The sequence below is a fragment of the Agrilus planipennis genome, unplaced genomic scaffold, assembly GCF_000699045.2.
Source record: "Agrilus planipennis isolate EAB-ADULT unplaced genomic scaffold, Apla_2.0 scaffold32, whole genome shotgun sequence".
In the NCBI taxonomy this organism is placed as follows: Eukaryota; Metazoa; Arthropoda; class Insecta; order Coleoptera; family Buprestidae; genus Agrilus; species Agrilus planipennis.
In genome coordinates, this window is record NW_020439506.1 from 625,885 (window position 1) to 646,847 (window position 20,963).

The 20,963-nt window shown below is 35.2% G+C and overlaps 1 protein-coding gene across 3 annotated transcripts in view; it reads left to right on the plus strand.

Moving 5' to 3' along the window:
* Window positions 1-20,963, plus strand: part of LOC108735743 — a 76,109-nt gene that overhangs the window by 29,250 nt on the left and 25,896 nt on the right. For 2 of the 3 annotated variants that reach the window (XM_018467869.2, XM_025979209.1), the window contains exons 4-6: window positions 661-1,834; window positions 13,054-14,453; window positions 14,508-14,671. The exons of the other annotated variant lie outside the window; for it this stretch is intronic. In XM_018467869.2, the coding sequence (XP_018323371.1) occupies window positions 661-1,834; window positions 13,054-14,453; window positions 14,508-14,671 (2,738 nt within the window). The remainder of the gene's footprint in view (window positions 1-660; window positions 1,835-13,053; window positions 14,454-14,507; window positions 14,672-20,963) is intronic. 3 annotated transcript variants of the gene reach the window in all.

Sequence of the window (20,963 nt, forward strand, 5' to 3'; positions counted from 1 at the left end):
CAGCTCCGACAGAACACAGACCAACTTTTACCTGCTGTCTTAACAGCGCGTTTTAGAAAATACCACAAATGGCGCGGTAAACGCCATCTATAGTACGATGCTACTTTTTAGGATTACCTATGCTCCAACAACGTCCATTTAAATATATAGATATCTACATGCTGAAACGAATCCCGGCGTAGCTAACATCAACGTGATAGGCACGTACCATAATCGAATAAAATAATTCGATTAAATGGACCTTGTTGGAGCATACGTAATCCTAAAAAGTAGCATCGTACTATAGATGGCGTTTACCGCGCCATTTGTGGTATTTTCTGACACAGTAAAATTTATCATAAATAATATGTATTACAATTAAATGAATAAATATTTTGGTAATTAATTTTGTTTAATAACAATTATACAATATTATATGAACCATAAAAATATTTTGATATCTTATTATAATTTTGCAAATTGTTCGATATTAAAGAAAATTGAATTTCTTGCTTAATTATCCATATTTGTCCAAATAGATAGCAGCAATTTTTAAACATACATGCAGTATATTTACTGCTAACAGCGGTATTAAAATGGTAATTGGCAAGATTGTTACCGTTAATATTTTATTGTGACATATTTATAAGTTTTTATGCGTGAATTGTTTTTTGTTTCTAGAAATTCCGAAAAACTCGGAAGATGGTTCTGAAACGACTACTCCAGTGGCGGGTATTTCCACGGAAAAAATTTATAAAACGGAAAAACTGATTACAAAAACGATAGATGCAGCATCAGATAAGAAACCAAATGTTAGGAAAAAAGAACCGTGTGGTTTTATTTATGACGATTCGTATAAAAATCTAAAAATCAAACAGCTGCTTAAAATAAAAAATAAAAAAAACGCGCTATCTAACAGGAAGCGTTTAAAAAATACAAAAGATCCACCTGGCGACGTTAATAATCTCCAAAATAATTCAAAAAGCAATGGATTAGCAGAAGAAATAGAAGATTCGGTAGTGGATAAATTACCAAATATCGTTATACAGAGAAATTTTTCGAAAAATGCAAGTGGCTGTGACAGTAAAAGAAGAATTTGTAAAGTTTGGTTGACCAACCTTCCAGATAAACAGAATAATAGTAATAATAGTATTTCCGAAAATTTTCCTGATAACGATGTGATTGCAAACGAAATTAAACAACCTCCAAAAAATGACTTCGAATCAGGCAATTCGTCAGATTCAGGGTTGAAAGAAGAAAAAATTACCAACATTATAAATGGCTTTATAGATTACACAAATTTGTCGGACGTTGAATCTACAACGACGTTTTCGAATTTATCTCCCAATTCAAACTGTGCTTTATGTGTCGAAGTTCCTAACGAAAAAAATATAATCCAAAAAACAGACCACGGTTCCGAAACGAATCCGTTTGTGAAATATCGTCTCGAATCGTGCAATTTTAACATAAAAATTACGAGAACGTTGCAGGGGGTATCGATGGCGTCAGCATCATCCCGCGTATGTAAGAAACGCTGGACTCTTAATCACTTTTTTAAATTACAAACTACTATAATTCGGGTTACGTCGAAAGATTCAATTTTTTGTGATGCAATGTTAGAAAAAGACGATGCGATTAAAGAAAATAAGGTAACCACGAAATGCGTGTTGGATACGGAAAATTCACAAACGTCCGCGTCATCATCGCCACACAACTTCCTTCTACCCTTATTACCTCCATCAAAACGTCCTCCAACAAGGAGATCGGTTACCATTACTACTACAAAAAATACTGAAGATTGCAATCATTCGAAAACGCCTCCCCCAGAAGATGATGTCATTTCATTATTCGCTTGGTAAGTGTAATAGTTTATTTAAATATTTGATTAGTTTATGGGATTATCGCTTGGAGGAGGAGGGTTGGTAGGTCAGAATGATTTTACCATCTATACTCATCCTCTATTTCCCCCCGGTCGAAAATCACACCTTTATCCACTGCACTTCCACGTCTCCACACTTGTTGAGTGTTCTACAAATTCATCCCCATACTTCGAACCCCATTGCCTCTCTGTACGGATGTCCCATAAAACACAATTACCAGATATTTTTTTAATTGATATTAATAGCACTAATTAGGACAGTGGAGGGTATTGAAGTATGCAGTTTAATCCCGTATGTTAAAATTTCCTTCGATGGAGACCATAAAGAGCTTCTTTTTTTTCTATAATTTACCAACAGATGGCGATAGACTAAATAAATGGGCGAATTCAAAGTCCAGTATTTTTTTTTTTCTAAACATATCTTACATTAAATTATACCAAATCTAGCATAATAATACCGTCTAATAAATTGAATGCAAACAACAGAACGCTTAAGGAGACGGCGGAACTTTGAAGGCCGAGTGCTTGAATCAATTGACATCTTAAAGGTGGACACAATTTACACAGAAGCTTAAATGATAACATCAGAAAATGGAGCGGAAATCTATTAGGAAATACTGAAAGAAAAGCCGCCAAAGTAATCCCACTTAAGGCAAACTTTCATCAATTGGGAAAGACCATAGACCAGAAGACTTAAGAATAAGTAATTTTTGACTGACTTGTTACTTTATACTGTCTGCCATGTTTATAAAATAAAAAAAAGATAAATATCGTCAGACTCTCTCCTGCTTGAAGTAGTGTATTCGGTATTCGGTATTGTAAAGTCATGCCGTATGATTTACAGCATCTGCAGTGCAGCCTTATTTGACATTGACAGACGGTATGAAGTTATTACAAGACACATAATTCTTCGATCGATTTGATTCTAGCAGCACAAGTTTGGCAGCACCGGAATCATAACTGAGGACCTTGAAAATGGCAGACACTATAAAGTTAGGGAAAGGTCGCTTATTCTTAAACAATTTGAATTTTGTTTATTTTATTCGGGATTCATAACAAAAACATATATTTTAAGCTCTCCAGAGTCGTTGAAAATCAATGTATTGATTTTCACTTAGGTACATGTTTGTACGTAACATTGTTCCCTCTTTAAGGATGATCCTTCTTGGATCATGTTCTCTCTTTCTTCGAAGGGCTATGTCGATATTTACAGCTCTGACCCTTCTGGTATCTGGTTGTCAAATGGATGTACCAATTCGCGGTCTTCAATTCGGTGGGTTCTCGTCGTGGATTACCTGTTAATACTAAAACCCTAGTGTACTGGAACAAAACCTCTAACATGTTTCGTACCATTCTCCAGTTCATCTATCTAAACCACATCCTATCCTTGGTGTGACTAGTTTCATAGTATAAGTGGTCAGCGTGTGGTCTCTATATTCCACCAAAGAATCCCATAACGAGCGGTAGGTGAGTTTCCCAAACGATTCTTCTTTGGCGTCAAGATAATAGAGGAATCGGTTCCTATCAGGTAAATTAAGCACCATTCATCCATCTATGAACTGGTCTTATTGGTAAAAGGCATCGATCGTAGCGACACGTCGTGACAATAATTCGAATCAATCCTATCGGGTCAAATATGCCACGTAATTTCGTTGAAGGAGAAAAAGGTGTGAATGCTGGTCATTTAATATATTGTAACATATTAAATAATATAAATAATCGATATGAGTTACTATCGTATTGTATACAATCATCTGATCCTCGACTCTAAATAGTTATTTACAATATTGAGAAAATAATTTCCTTAAGTTTGATGATTCAATGTCTTACTAATTTTATGTACATGTTTTATGGGAAATTGAATGAATTTTTGCTTGTAAACTTTTTGCGCGATTGAATTTTTGACTTTCTATTAGGAAAGTATTATAATAAGGTTGAATTTTTTAAGTAATTGTTTGTCTACATCGAAACTGGCATATATTTCATCAAATTTATTTATTTCTATTCTTATTCTTGAACTCTTTTAGAACTGGAAGGCATGCCTCTTTGCAAATTACCTATATCTCCTGAATCTGTTGAAAATATTATGTCAATCTTCACACACTAATTTTTTTCAAACTTCCTATCGTATTTGTCACATGTTCCTTACAAGCCTTTGAGAGAATGTTGTGAAAAAATCATGGAAAAATTATCACGAAATCCTATTGATATTTGTAAAGAAAGTCTACAATTATATATTGTTTGGAAGAATGAGCGGAAGTTAAGAATTACAGGATCCAGATGTCATGGGCTGTATACTTAAAGAAATAATGAAGCACCTGATTGGGAAAAAAAAATCACCGAAATAATTTTGTGTTTTTTCATAGTAACTATTTGGTTTTGGAAAATAGTGGAAACGAACGCCCGGATTGTTAAACGCTTTACTTTTGCAACCATAGACACAACAAAACGTTTTACTCGTAGTTTTTTTTGGAGAAAATCTCGCTCCATTTGTTTCAGATGGATTTTCCATATTTTAAAATAATTTCATTTGTTTTCTTCTATTATAAAAAAGAATTACACATGTATCTCTTTCTACTCACTGTGTAACAGCTAACCCGATAGGATTAGTTGGAATTATTGTCACGGCGTGTCGCTACGATCGATGCTTTTTACCAAAGCTTCGGTAGCAAGCCAAAATTCATTTGGAACACCACAGCTATTCTGTAGCCTATACTCAGCCATTGAGTATTATTTCGGGATGATATATAAGTTCTGGAGCCTTGCAGACGTAACTTCAAATTTGGAATACAAGCTCGGTGTAGTCATAAATTCTTCATACTGGAGATTTAGAGAACGAGCCTATATAATTTTAATCCGATCATCTTCGTGGTTGTCGCCAATATATGGAGCCAATTGGTCTCTCATTTGATGCACGTCTAATTTGATAGATGACATCATTATTCGCTTGACGATTTTGATCTTGTTTGGACCTTCATATTGCAGTTGCAGTTTAGGTGACATACTTCTTTGGTGCCGTGGATTGTATGTCCACACCAGGTCTCCTTTTTGGAATCCTCCATTAGTGGTTTTGTGTCATAGGTGCTTCAACTCATTTCGTGAAATAATCGTCTGTTTCCGGAAACAGACATTTATGGTTTGGCATGTAGGTCCATTTTAGTTTGTTAGAGTTTTTGGGGGACGTAACAACGAAGAAATAAAACTAGTTAGCAACGAAATAACTACAACATATATTTATAAACTTAACAAAGACACGCGTAGAGAAAAAAAGACTTAATTGCTCAAAAGATTGAAAGGAACTGCTGAGTTTAGAAAAATCGAAGTGTTTTGGAAATTGTAAAAACAGAGAAAGGATAGTAGATAGTAGTTGGGTATCAATAGAGCGATATTTTAATGTTTGGAAAATATCAGAGATAAGAATTCCGAAAAAGTAGATTTACAGTAGCGATTACCGAAGAAATTAAGAATTAGCCGCCGCACTGTGTTTGCGATTAATATGAATTTAAATCTCATATCTCAAAAACTATAAGAGCTAATAATATCAGATTACCACGCTTTATCTGAACGGCTGGTAGGCATTACTATTAAGTCCAGAGTTGCGTACAGTGACGTCATTAGCCGCCGCACTGTGTTTGCGATTAATGCCAATCTGTTATATTTCAAAAATTAAAATAGCCACTAAAATCAAATGTTAAGGGCATAATGAAAATATTGATTTCTACGCAAAAGCCCATTGAATCGTGTCCTCCAGAAAGCTAAGCAATGGTGTAAACCTCTAGATCCATGACCTCTAGGACATGAGGCCCGGTGATGAAAACGTCATTATTCATCATCATCATAAGGTCATCAGTCCTAAGACTGGTTGGACACGTACCTCCACTCTTTCCTATCCTGAGCTAAACTTCGCATTTCCCTTAAATATTTGCGAACAGTAATCTAATCTAGGTCTACCTCTACCCCTCCTAACTCCTGTTTCTGCCTTTACATCATTATTATATTGTAACTATTTCTGAATAGTAATTATTATAAAAAAAACATAACGACTTGGCTGATTTCACATATTGAAAACGAATACACAGGAAATTAATGAAGACGGCTGAAGAGGACCTGAATCGATAGGTACTATAACGGTCTGAGGTAAAGGAGTTTTAGACACCTTCCTCGGGAGTCCGACACTACCCAGTCGTACGAACGCTTGGGTGTCTTTTGAAGATTTTCCCTCTTCTACGAAAACAAAGAAAAAAATACCATGTAAAATCACTTCATTCTTTTGAAGGTCCTGGTTGAAGCTCATCTAAATGTAGAAGGAAGATTAGATGCAAGGAATTAGTGGAGGGGCATTAATTCCAATGTGAGAACACTCGGTATAGCAAGAAAACATTTATTGTTGTGTATCAATTAAACCTCTACATTTGTGCTGACTTAGTTAGGTCGCGACACACTGCGACTAACTAGGTCAACGGCAAATACATACACAAATGTAAGGTGCTGAAATGTTCTTTGCCATTTAAACTATGTAAATAAATTTTGTATTAATACTCTGTAAATATTCGAATAAAATTAGTTTAACACTAGGCTCGCTATTATTCGAACGCTGGTGAAGCGTCAACCCTTGGAAGCTGTGATTTTGTGCCAATCATCAATGATACAAATAATGTATCCAACGATATTATAAATCGGTTCTCAGAACCACAACTTCGATAGTCACCTCTTACTACGACTACACACTGGGTTACTACAGTGCTGACCCCGATTACGAACAGTGATAAACTACATTGGTGACCACAGCCGGAACCTTCTGAAGATGATCTGCCGCCGTCTTATCCGTCACACATTCTCCACCGGCCAGTCCCCATCAGGACTACATCGGTCACCCTGCGGAGCAGCGCAGCCCTGCTCCTCAGCAAGCAGCATGTAAGCTAACAACACCGCCCAGGCCAGCCGCAACGTGGCGCCCAATCTTACCGCAACACGCCGCCGTTCACCATGTCCCATGACCGACTAGACGTCAAATTGCCACCCTTCGTGCCTTCCGACCCCGAACTCTGGTTTTGCATGGTCGACCGCAGTTTTGAGGCCTACGGAATTACGTCCNAATAAAAAATAGGCGAGATAGGTTGGTAGGACACCTTCTCAGGCATGAAGGTCTAGTCAGAGACATATTAGAGGCAGAAACAGGAGTTAGTAGGGGTAGAGGTAGACCTAGATTAGATTACTCTTCGCAAATAGTTAAGGATGTAGGCTGTTCTAGTTTTAGGGAAATGCGAAGTTTCCCTCAGGATAGGAAAGAGTGGAGGTACGTGTCCAACCAGTCTTAGGACTGATGACCTTATGATGATGAAGCTTATTTAGCAATGGTTTTGTCGATACATACATATATATGTACGTTGGGTACCATTTATGTATTTCATTGAAATCGAAGAGTTTCACGATCGGTAGCTTCAAGGGTGCGATCAGTGTACCGTTAAATCTACACGGCCAACTTCCCAGTCATAAATAATAATATTTTTCAATATTAATTTACTTTTTTTAGTTTTTTTGTTTAACGAATATTAATGTGAAAATTAATTTTCAACTTTTTACTCACTATAAACTACCTCAGGCTAATGAGGGAGAATTTGTTGCTTTGTTGTTGTCATCTCTCGTAGCTTAGTGCGTAAAGTCAATTCGATTCTCGGCGTGGGTGTGACAACAGCAACAAAATGCCCCCCTCATTAAGCTGAGGTATTTTATAGTGGTAAACAGTTGAAAATGAATTTTTGCATTAACATGTGATATTAACCACTATTAAATGTTAAAATGTTTTTTTAGAAAAACGAATGTTATCAATTTTCCTTCAAATCGTGTTTTGTTTTACTACTCATACTTAATCTCCAAATTACTTAGCAATGCTACTGTGACTTCCAAACTGCGATTCTGATTTATCGGATCCGTTACAAAAGCGTCCGTGTGACTGTGAAGTAAATAAACTTCGGCAATTGCAAATCCAGGGCCGCCACGTGGGTAAAAGCCCAGTCGCCAGTATTAATTTTGTGCTTTTCTTCATATGACCCAAGATTTATAAATTTCAATTCAAAAAGTGTTAATTTACTTATGACCAAACGTAAAATTAAGCATGTGTATTTGCGATGGTTTCACGTAATTTATTTCATTTACATACGTAATTCAGAAGAGCAAGAGGATTGTGAGGATTCGTCTCAGGATTTACCTATACGGAATTGTAAGGATTTTGGTTCCTCAAATAGACTATAACGGAAAAAGGTTTTGACAATGTTAAATGGGACAAGATGTTAAATATACTTATAAATGTAGGGATGAGTTACAAAGATAGGAGAGTGATACTTATTTTGTATAAAGAGCAACAGGCACTTATAGAGCTGGGGATGCAACGTAGAGAAGTAAATATTAGGATGGGAGTCCGAAAAGGATGCGCACTGTCACCGCTACTTTTTAATCTATACATCGAAGACGCGATCAACATCATTAAAGACAGTACAACTATAGGGATAGATATATAGGGGCAAAAGATTAGTATGCTTAGATTTGCAGATGATATAGCAGTATTAGCATCTAGCAAGAAGGAGTTAGAGATAGTTTAAAATAAGATGGAAGCAGTATTGACAAAACAGTATTCTACGAAAATAAATAAAAGTACCTAAAACAAAAATACTGGTATGCAGGGAAGAAAAAGCAGGGAAAGAGCGAATATAAAGATAGGAGATAAAAAATTAGAAGAAGTGGTTAATTAGGTATCTAGGAAGTCAGATAAGTCAGGACGGAAGGAGTAGTAGGGATATAAAGCAGAGGATAGCGCAGGATCAACTCGCCTTCAATAAAAAGAAGTCACTTTTACGCTCGCCAGCAATTAATGTAAAAATTCGAAAAAGATTGTTGAAGGTGTACGTTTGTAGCGTGGTGTTGTACGGGTGCGTAACATGAATGGTGGGCGCGGCTAGGTTAGAAAAATAGTAAGGTTAGTTATTAAAAACTGGTACAAATACCAAAAAATTGCGACTTGTAACATTACTGTGCGGCGGGCCTGATTCTTATGTCGAAGAAAACATTTTTTGCCTCCCACATCTCCGCCGCCCATGGCTCCTTTTCCCTCCCGCCCCCACGCTACTCCACTGACTTGATTTTAATGCTGATTAATACAATGAAGCAAACACATACTTTGACAATTTTAAAAAATCAACCGTTAAGGTGGGCAATGGGTGCTATGTTTGTATGGTAAGTTGTGTTTATTTGTTGTCACATTTACTTGAAATTTGGTCTGAATGCTCTTTGATATTTGATATCATTAATAATATACCTATTTCAGTATTTTAAAAAATTTAATCTCTGGAAAGGGTGAAAAGGAGTATGCTCAGCAAAGCGGGCAGGTTACGGTTAGTTAATTATAAACAAATTAAAAAAAAACACTATTTTATTGGTTTTATGCAATTTACAAGTTAACTAATAATATTACTGTTAACCACCACGGTTCATTTTGTAGGTCTTTGGGATACCTACATCTGTTACAGACACTTTAGTAAATGCAACAGAAAAAAAAATATGAAAAAAAGCCTATTTTTCCCTGCCGTAATTGGGCTACCATAAATTTTATTTTCCAAATAAATTCATATGTCCAAAACAATTTATTATCTATATGGACTATTCAAGGCTTCTAAATCAATTGGCAAACTGACTTCTTCTAACCAACAAAAATTGACGTTGCCAGATGAACTTCGTTTTATTTTTAATTTCCTATTTTTTTTTTCGACGTATGCTTTTATATTTTCGCGGAGATTCCTATGACGAAAAAAGGATGTTGGCTTGTTTTACTAAAATGTTGTGTTGAAAATTAGACCTAAAGCTGTTAAAGTTAAACCCGTCCAAATCTGAACAGATGGGTACCGTTGTCAATAATGTATATCACGTGCTAGGCTAGGTTAGCATTTCGTATATGTCAATCAGGGAAGTTTTTCCTACCAGTACGGATGTTATGGATATGAACTTCCGGATCTGCATAAGGATACAGATGTATGGATATTACTGTACCTGTTTCAGATTATCCAATAGTTTCGAATAGTTTAAATTTTAGATAGGTATTTGATTTATAAAAAGAAAATACAAATAAGCATTGATTTGACTTCATGTTTAGGTTAGGTAAGGTTAGGTTAGGTTAGAAAAATGATTCGATGTGATTCTATAGAGAGCTACCTTGTAGTTTTTTTTTAATTTGATTCAAATTACTCATTGAAAGTAAGCCGATTTATTAAATATTTTCATATGTATAAGCAAAAAACCAAACAAATATTTCTCTTATTAATTGCTGTAGATTGTCATAGCCGGAGTTTAACGGACATATTTCCTCATTATTATAATTGTTTATAAAATACGCATCGGCTCAATTTTTGTTGTCATTTGAGTTTAACTCATCCTATGGGCTTTTTTTTAAATCTTAATGCAGATTTCTAATTGTTAGTTTATAACTTATAACAGCATTTAGAATACAAATCATTAACATTTTAAGGCCTAGTTCTAAATCTGTGCACAAAGGATTATTATAATTTATAAATTGTAACACTTTAAGAAGCCACCAGGGCCTTTTATATTTTTACCATTTACCGTAGTCCGCACACAATAGCAACTTTCGCTGTGTAGCTCATCTCAAAATGACGTCATGCGCGTGCGAAACCAATTTCATCATCTAATTTCAGAAACTCGAATCGTAATAATAGCCGCATAAAACTACCAAACCTTAAGGGGCTATGCAAAAAATCGCGGCGATATTCAAATGTTTTTTAATTCTATTCAAGTGATTTGACTCAAAAATAAAACAATTGAATATCGCCGCGATTTTTTGCAAACAAGTTTTGTTTGAAACATTTTTCGGTTAAATTTGCAGTTTGGCTGTAATGGGCATATTACGAACATTTTGGGCTATTTGACTCGAAAACAAAAACTTTGAATATCGCCGCAATTTTTTGCATAGCTCCATTGGCATACTTATCAACTTTTTCCTATAACCCTTTTTACATTGGAAACATATTTCACATGGCTGCCATTTAAACGGAATCTTATTTTTTTTGTTTTTGAACACTCTGTATATGAAATCAAATTTGTGTAAGAGAGAGGATCGTGTATTAAAATAAGGAACAAGTTTTGTTTGAAAAATGTTTTGATTAAACTTACTGTTTGACTGCAATGAGCTTATAACGTACTTTTTGGGACATCCTGTATGCATACTTAGCGATATACTATTTTTAATATAATAGCAAAATATTATTTCCCATAAAGATATTCATTTTGAAGATTAATAACACTAGTACAGTAGAATAAAAAAAAATCACTTTTCGCACACAATACCTATTGTGTTTTTTTGCTTTAGATAACATTGCGATTTATTTTCACTACGTAAAGGTGTAATAGAAATAAGTGCCGAGCTTTGGCGTGTGTAAACCAGATGTAATAAATAATCGTATGGTAAGTTCAGCAGCGTCATTAAGGACAGATTTGTTTTCAAGAAAATCGTAATAATTTACAGTCAGAAGCCGGTCCTGTGCATGAATTGGCAACGTATGTGTCTAGCGAATAAAAGCTCTGCAGCTACATGGATGGAAAACGTAAACATTACAAAAAATCGAACGTCTAAGATTAAACAATTTAGTGCTACACACATGATGATTATACTAAATAATTTAAATAAGTATGCTACAGGCAGCGCTACGTAAACGTGCGAACAAAAAAAAAAGTTACGTAAACATTAGTCGATAAAGGGGCATCATCTAAATTATTGTAATTCTAATTTCCACATCAGCGTTGAGGTATTTCCAAGGGGCGGGTGATTGGTTGAATTTACCAAAAAGTCAAAAAAATTTCACATCGAAAACAGTTCTTGAAATCGCGAAGGTTGTAGGACATGCGAATTCACGTCGCACTAATAGTGATTATTATGAAAATTCCAAACTCCGTCTTGCGGGAAGTAAATTTGTCTGTAAGTATACTTCGTTTACTTTCTGCAGAGATGTGATCTTCAGTTTGACCGGCGCAAAGTAGAAAAGAACGGCACTAGGCCAGAAAAGGAAGGAGACAACTCTCGGCGAAACTCTTAACCGGTGAGGAGCGTATAATCCGTACAGTACTGCACGGAAAAATTGACCATTTTATCCACTACAATTGCATTGCTCAAATGTGCTGTTATTGGTACCATTTACTACTGAAAATATCAACGAGATGTTTATTTATATTTGAAAACATATTAAAGGCTTTAACGCTTGTTTTCGACTCGAACTACTATTCATGATGGAACAAAACTTTTGGCAGGTACTGTATGAAAAAGTATGTTTAATGAACAAGAGTCGAGAGTATAATGAGCTTTTTTCTCCCTACCTACGATTTTGTCAGCGCGCATCCAAGACATTGGAAGGGGCACATCGATACAAAGTAAATGAAGTATAACACCCTAATATGGAATAAATTAGGCTAGGCAGCACTTTCGAAACCACCGAAATAAATCCATTCACGGCTGAAAATCAGTTTTTAGAAAGCCTGTAATTCGCTGCAAATAATAAGGATGCAGCAACTGTTTATTTAAAAGTTTGCCACACTGTCACATGAGAGGAGGCGAACATTCTCTGAATACGTACCATGTCATATTATTGTAAGAACAACTGTTCTATAGTGACTGAAATGCACTAATGATTGATGTTGTATTGCTGATTAGTTTATTAAACTGCACGTCCATTATCTCATACAAAGTTTAAATTGCTACCAGAGTTTGGTTGTTATCATAAACATCCTGATTCACACTAAATCTAACAAATAAATAATACGTGGGCAGAAAAATACAAAACAAATATTAAGCCGATGCTGGCAAACTCTAGCTGATTGAGTGCAGCGTTGCGGGCCGTATTTCTGTACCAGGACCGGAACTAAATTTATCCTTACTTTTAACTAAGTTTTTCTCGAAAACGGTGAACTTTCGGACATACTATCATCTACTCAGTTTTCATGTTTTATAGTACTCTTTCACCTACTGCAAGCTTGGCACTTTTTTCTGTTACACTATAAATAATTATTAACTATAAAGGTATAGTGACAGTAACATCTAACTCATCCATTAGGATACATTTATCATTTAGAAGGACCAAATACTGATAATTTGTTTACTTTGATTGATTTTTGAGGTGAAATAAGAATTTATTTTATAGTTCTGTCGTCTCCAGTCCAGAAATGGATCCCGAATATTCAGATGATAATTTAGACAAAAATGTGACCGATAGTTCTAAAAATATCGAAGAGAACATAATTGCACCATCTACTAATTCAAATTATAATATTAAAGAAATAATTCATTCGAAAAGTAACAGTAGCCCTGAAAAGCATGAAAAAGAAGAACCAATGCATAACCGACCCCCTTTAAGATTAATGACGTACAATTATATTCCGGACATTTTTAGAGGAGTTTGTTATCATTATTTTGCCAAAAAGAATTGCAGACGCAAGCCCTACTGTACACGATTGCACGGTCTTTATCCGAACACGGAGGAGAGTATCTTAAATTTATCATACGAAGAGCTACAGAATGTGTATAATTTCACTAAAGGAAAAATAGTTTACAAAGAGACATTTCCTTTTTTTATAAATGCTTACGTGAAACACAAAAAAATACTCGACCTCGTAAGTATCGTTAGAGACGCTGTCGACCAGGATATGTTCGAACGAAGCCCATTCGTTGAAAAAATAGTTGAAGCTATTCAAAGCATCGGATACAGTTTTCATCAGGCGATTGAAGAAATAATCACGATATTGGGCATAACGAATTTAAATATCTGCCTGTCAGACATTCTTATAAATATAGTGGTACGATCAAGTGCAAATCTGGAAGTCGATTGGCCATTAATAAAAAAATTGACGAAATATAGAACTGACAGACTTGATCACGGGGTCGTTGAAGACATCATTCGTATATGTGTTAAATTCAAAAATGTTCAGTTGTGCCTTAACACTTTCCGTGATATATTGAATACTCAATTAGTTAACTTGGAACAGTTGAATTTTGAATTCCTACAAAAGTTTGTCCTCATTTTGCGTCAATTAAATTTTATCCAAGAGTCCAAAATTTTAGCCGGGAAGGCTAAGATTCCGTTGAATGATGATGACGTTGTCAATGATATGAATGACGTCTCTTCTGAAAAATGTTTAAAAGAGAACGATGTTTATCAGTTAAAAGAAAATGTTTCATTTAAAAGTTTCTCTGAGGGTGAACACATGTATGAGAATTCTTACGAATTCGATGAACTGGGTGCAAACATGTCCTATTCAGAGGCAGAAACGAGCACGCCAAACTGCTGTGATACGATAGTACCTAATAATGGTGCACCTAGTGAAGTTAGCTGCTCATCGAAAAATATTTCTGCGAAAGTAATCTCAAGCTTGGCTAACGTTATTAAGGATAAGGACGTGTCGAAATTTTTGGGTATCCTGGAACAGTACAAATCTGAAAATTATGTTGAATCGTTTGTACTCAACGTAGTTAAATTATTGGAAAAAGAAGATCTGCGCGATGTGTATAAAATGATGGCTAAACTTTTCAATACTATTTCAATTGGTAAGGTTATTCGGCAGTTGGTAAGTATTAGTTTAACTTTAACGTTTGTTTTAGACAAATACAAACATCGATTCTGGTTCGAATCTCACGCTAGGTATTTGATAGAGACTTTATCGTTTAATGTCATTGCACTTTTTGATCGTACGAAATCGTGGAAACAAGCGGCCAATATAATAAAGAGGTTTTCCAACGATTACGTCAATTTTACGAAAGCAAAGGTAATGTTTTATATTACAAAGCTTACAGTAGTGTTTATTTTTTTATTGGTACGGTAAAAGTACAGTTTACGACACCCTATGTAAAGTTGGCTTCATATGTTAGAATGCTGCCTCTAAAGCAGCGGTTTCCACCCTTTTTTGGCGGAACCCCATCTCGACACATTTATGGTTGATGGTTTAGTCTGGTTTGTAGATGGATTCTACACCCCGTGACTGTTCTGTAACTCCTTTGGAAAATATTCTTTCAAGGATTTTTTGAGGTTCATTGAAGTTACTTCTGACTCATTTTCTTTGTGATCTATTTATTGTACAGAGAAGGATGGAAAGAAGGGCCGAAGAACTATTAGGGGAAAATCAGTTTGGGTTTAGAAGAAATAGGGAAATGCGGGAGGCCATTCTAGCTTTACGGATAACAACACAGAAAACAATAGAAAAAGAAAAGAGCGCGTACATAGGATTTGTAGATTTAGAAAAAGCTTTTGACAATGTTAAATGGGACAAGATGTTAAATATACTTAAAAATGTAGGGATGAGTTACAGAGATAGAAGAGTGATACTTAGCTTATATAAAGAGCAACAGGCAGTTATAGAGCTAGGGCTGCAACTTAGAGAAGTAAATATTAGGAAGGAAGTAAATACAGTACAACTGTAGGGATAGATATAGGGGGGCAAAAGGTTAGTGTGGTTAGATTTACAGGAGCGGTTACAGATAACTTTAAATAAAATGGAAGCGGTATTGTCAAAACACTGTTGTATGAAAATAAGTAAAAGTAAAACAAAAATACTGGTATGCAAGGGCAGAAAAAATAGGAAACTAGCGAATGTAAAGATATGAGCCGAAAGATTAGAAGAAGTGGCTGAATTTAGGCATCTAGGAAGCTAGATAAGTTAGGACGGAAGGTTTAATAGGGATGGGGCATTGGACCGCTAAGTACAAAAAATATATACAAGTTATTAAAGCTGGTGGGCGAGTAATCCTTCCGGACTATGTCGGAGGGCAGAGCGGAAGGACCTCTTCAGCATGCTTTAGGAGTCGTGGGGACGGGTAGGTGGAGATTGGGGCGAGAATGATGAGACGAACGAGAAGTGAAATATCATCTGATCTAGTCGTTTTGCATATAGTATGTAATACTCCTATACAGACAGTAGGTATGGAAAGAATGCTCTGCTATTACGGTGCTGACTATATTTATTTGAAGATGACACCTTGCGCATGCTTGAGAAATCTTTAAAATAACAGCAACGACCGTGTTCGTTACTGAGATTTTCTACTTAATGCGAAGTGTTCGCGTATATACAAAATTAATAAATATTATTAATATTAATGCTATAACGTATAATGTATTCATTTTGATCTTGCGTATCCATAAAAAAAATTGGCAGTTATAGGGATTGCCGATAGAAGTGAAAACTTTGAACTTTTAGTATTAAAATTTGAAATTTCACAATGTTTGAATAAAAATCTATTGACACTCCAAGCAACAATTATATGCATGTTTATATGATTTTTAATTATTCAAATATTTACATAAATTTCAATGTACTTGATTTTTAACATTGTTTGCATCATTGTCATCATTAATTTCAACAATACTTAGACTTTTTGTACTTTCAATTATTACATTGTGTTCTAAAAAAGATACAAGAGGCTTATGGTAAAACTAAAGTAAGAAATGAAAATGTTTGATTGAAATTTATCGCGTAAAAACCGCATCGATCGTCGTAGCTGTATAGCTACAGATATACTTAGATATACTGCTACAACCATAACATTTTCCCCTACCAAAAAGTGCCCAACATCGTTAAAGAAGTTTTCACTTCAAAAACTTATTGCGCATGCGCGAGCACATCACTTTGAGTAGAAAATCTCGGTAACAAACACGTTAAATATGTATCTGTGTGCGCACAACGATGCGCAGAACAGAGCTGGGGGTCCGGAGGGTAGAGAACACGAGACATATCTGTTTCACTTTGTCGAAACAGCTTCGACTTATAGAAACTATCCATATAATAGAAGTACTACATAGGAATACATTCTTGATGATAGCACATCATTCATGTTGTCGTATTCTTATGATTATAAGCATATTCGCCAAAAAAGAAAATTGGCAGCCCTGCCGATTATTGTCATGTTATGAATGAACTTCAGAGATGCTGTCGTGAACTGCACATTTTTACATTAACGGCGAGCACAAACAACGTTTTAGTTACAAACTGGTTCTGTGAATATCGTTGCAATGGTCAATTCACCACGCAGTGGCTTCTTCAGATGGAAGAAATAATACCACTAAAAACATTGGGTGGTAGTCTCTTTGAATATGATTTGTTGAAGCTTAATATAGTTTAATTTTATTTGATAATTTAAGCTGATTCATTATGAATACAACTTTTATTGATTATTTATTTACGAACTTGCACATAAGGCTAAAAGTAAGGGTGGGGCGAAACGGAGTACTATTTGATTGCTTAATTCAGGAGAGTTCTTTAGATCGATCTGAACATTAAAAATTAAGCCTTTAATTTATTGATTTTTAAACATTGCAGTAAACTCCATTTTAAGTATTGCTTTTCCATACATACCTACTATTGTGAAGTTGCCGTTACAGTATTGTGAATTGTCTGATAAATGTTCTCTTTATGTTGAATTAGAGTTCTTATTTTCATAATATTTTGTGTTCTTTAATCTATTTTTTAAAACATCAGCCTGTTTGGCCTATGTCGGCTTTACTACATGTGTTATAATCGATTAATAAATGGAAAATACCACAAATGGCGTGGTAAACGCCACGATGCTACATTTTAGGATTACATACGTATGCTCCAACAAGGTCCATTTAAATATATGGATATCTACTTGCTGAAAGGAATTCCGACCTAGCTAACCTCAATGTGATAGGCACGTTACCATAATAGATAAAATAATTCGAAGTGGTCTGTATTTTGTCGAAACTGCCAGACGCGGATCGCGATTTCGATCTTTCTCGATCTCATCAGCGCGTCGCAGGCAGCTTCGACAGAACACAGAGAGATAGCAGGTAAAAGTTGGTCTGTGTTCTGTCGGAGTTGCCTGCAACGCGCTGATGAGATCCAAAAAGATCGAAATCACGATCCGCGTCTTGCAGTTTCGACAGAATACAGACCACTTCGAATTATTTTATTCGATTATGGTAACGTGCCTAACACGTTGAGGTTAGCTACGCCGGGATTTGTTTCAGCGAATAGATATCCATATATTTAAATGGACCTTGTTGGAGCATAGGTAATAATAAAATGTAGCATCGTACCACAGATGGCGTTTACCGCGCCATTTGTGGTATTTTCTAAAACGCGCTGTTAAGGCAGCAGGTAAAAGTTGGTCTGTCTTCTGTCGGAGCTGCCTGCGACGCGCTGATGAGATCCAAAAAGATGGAAATCGCGATCCGCGCTTGCAGTTTCACAGAATACATATCACTTCGAATTAATAAATGTTTTATTTTGGATATTTGTTAGTGATATCCGCACAGTACAGTCATTATAGCACAAACTTTGTCAAGTTAATTAAAACTATTAGAGTAGTCTTAATTTTCCAATTCGTTAATGCATTGAAAATTGCAGTGTTTAAATAAAATTTGAAACGTCAATCGGAGCTATTTTTACCAAGAAAAACGTGGAAACCCTCTGAAGAAAAGGCGATTTTCGAAGAACGCTTTAATTTTGCTAATTTAATGTTTCCAACATCGGCGTTCCGGATAAAAAGTAGTGACCTTTGTGCACAGGCCTCTAGCGAAGTATTCTGTTTCGGGGAAGAGGGGGGGGCAACCGAATAACCAACTGCTGTACTTTATTTTTCCAACTAAAGTTTTACACACACACGCCAAAGAACGCGCTTTTATAAATAAAAAATAATTATCAAGCATGAATGTTGAATCAATTTAATTTCATCCCACTACAGATTACTTTGGTTAATAATGAGGTAACTGTTGATTGCTGCAACTCAGTACACGTGAAAGAAGTGAAACTTCTTTGGCGATCTCTATACCTTTATAACGAATAAGTGATGATTGGTGAAAGAAAGAGAGAGTACGAGAATTTTCAGGATTTATATTTTCCAACAAATTTTATCCTTAGTCCACCTAAGGAGTATTACTTCAATACTTTTTTATGTAATTAAATAATAAAAAAATGGTCAATTTTTTCGCTTCCGTTTTTTTTTTCCAAGTGTTTCAGAAACCGTAAACTATTAATAACTACAAGGAATAAGAATTAATACGTAATAATACTCACTCTTAAATAAATACTAATTGTTGTTAAATAAACATTTATTGTAATATACCTGCACAGATATAACCAAAAAATTAATTTAGCACTATAGTATAGTGAATATACATTATACTATAATATATAAGATGCCGGTCAGTAACAGCTGACTGTAATACCAATATGCGCGTGTGCGCCTTTCTATTCTCATAGCCTGTCGCTTCGCGAGACGAAATGTTGCAAAACGTGTCGTTTCATGGCCTTGAAATTTTATTTTGATTGAGCCTAAAGAAGTTTCACTTCAAAAGAATACGAAAGAATAAGAACAGGTTAATATCGAATTCGCCTGTGTTTAAATTCCGTCCATAAATTCACCATATTGTTTAGGTAAAAAGCATCGTAAAGGTCTTTTTCGCTTTTTATCATCGTTAGGACATCAAGTTTCTCCTCTTTAATGATGAACCTTATCGAATTTTAAACTATTTTAAGTAAACTAAATTTTTTTCGTTCGAAGCCACCGAAAAGTTTGCTGTAAATACTAGCTGACAAAGACAAAAAGCTTCCCCAACAGCTATTTTATACTTAGCAGCTAATTTCTTGATGCCTTGCATAGAAGAGCATATATCAAATAATATAAAAACTCCATAAGAAGCTCTTACAACTTAGGCATGTGATCAGGTGGATAGAGCATAATCAATTTTTCAGTATTTTCACTTGTAATATTCTTTTTGTCTATAAGGTTTGTGAGAATGTTTGATATTGAATTCAGACGTTCTATAACCATTTTGAGTTTATCTCGTAAAAAGTTTGCAATTTTATCTTAAAAGGTTAAAAAAATTTTTCTCTTCCTCGCTGTATTCTATTCACACTTATCAATTTTTGCCAGAAAACTTCGTTTTCGGTGATGTCTCAAAATCTTGTTCCGGATTAATTTTATTTTTTCTACCAAAAATTTTGGTACTTCCTATTAAGTTTAGATTTACATTTTCCTGTTGATTTATTCAAATTAGGGATTCTCTGGTTTTATTATTGATATTTATTGCGTCTACAATGTTCAAGTCTTCGTTTTTTCTTTATCGCCCTTATAGTAACCGTCTTATTTTGGGGTATTTGGCTCGAAATATTGACCAGAAGTCCGATATCTTCATGATCATCATCATCATCATAAGGTCGTCATTCCTAAGACTGGTTGGACACGCACCTCCACTCATTCCTATCCTGAGCTAATCTTCCCATTTCCCTAAAACCAGAAGAACCTACATCCATCCTTAACTATTTGTGAATAGCAATCTAATGTAGGTCTAGCTGTACCCCTCCTAACATCCGTTTCTTCCTCCAATATGTCTCTGACTAGACCTTCATGCCTTAGAAGGTCTATACTGACCTATCTCGCCTATTTCTTATTGACTTCCATAGAGTCCTCTATTCTCTTACTCTTTCTAATACGTCTTTATTTCCAACCTTCTCTATCCACCTTATCCTCATCATGCGTCTGTAACACAACATTTCCCTATACTTTTTTGAAATGTTATTACAGCCCGTATACACGAATGCTCTTCGAGTTTCTTAAGCAGTTTTACCTACAGGCGTTTTTACATGAAAATATGGAAGAAGTAGATTTGTAATATATTTCCTAATTAATAACACAAGTTGAAAAAGCCAACTGAGCAGATATTGGGAGGGGAAGCATCCCCCCTTTGGCTAGGGCTCTGATTTTGTAGAAAATCTGACATATGTTAATCTAGTGAAGTAGAGGTGCCTACGTAAGAGTCCTTGTCAGAATATTGTAAATTGCAATTGTATAAAAACTATAATTCCGACCGAATCCTCTTTTGGCTGTCTCATTGTGAATAATGGTCACATTTTTTCTCGTAAGACCGATACTAGAAACATTAATAATAGCTTTTCTTTATACTTATTTTTTCCTTTTTAAGTAAAACAAAAATACTGGTATGCAAGGGAAGAATAAGTAGGAAGTCAGATAAGTCAGGGCGGATGGAATAGTAGGGATATGAAGAGGATAGCACAGTGTCGAGTCGTTTTCAATAAAAAGAAG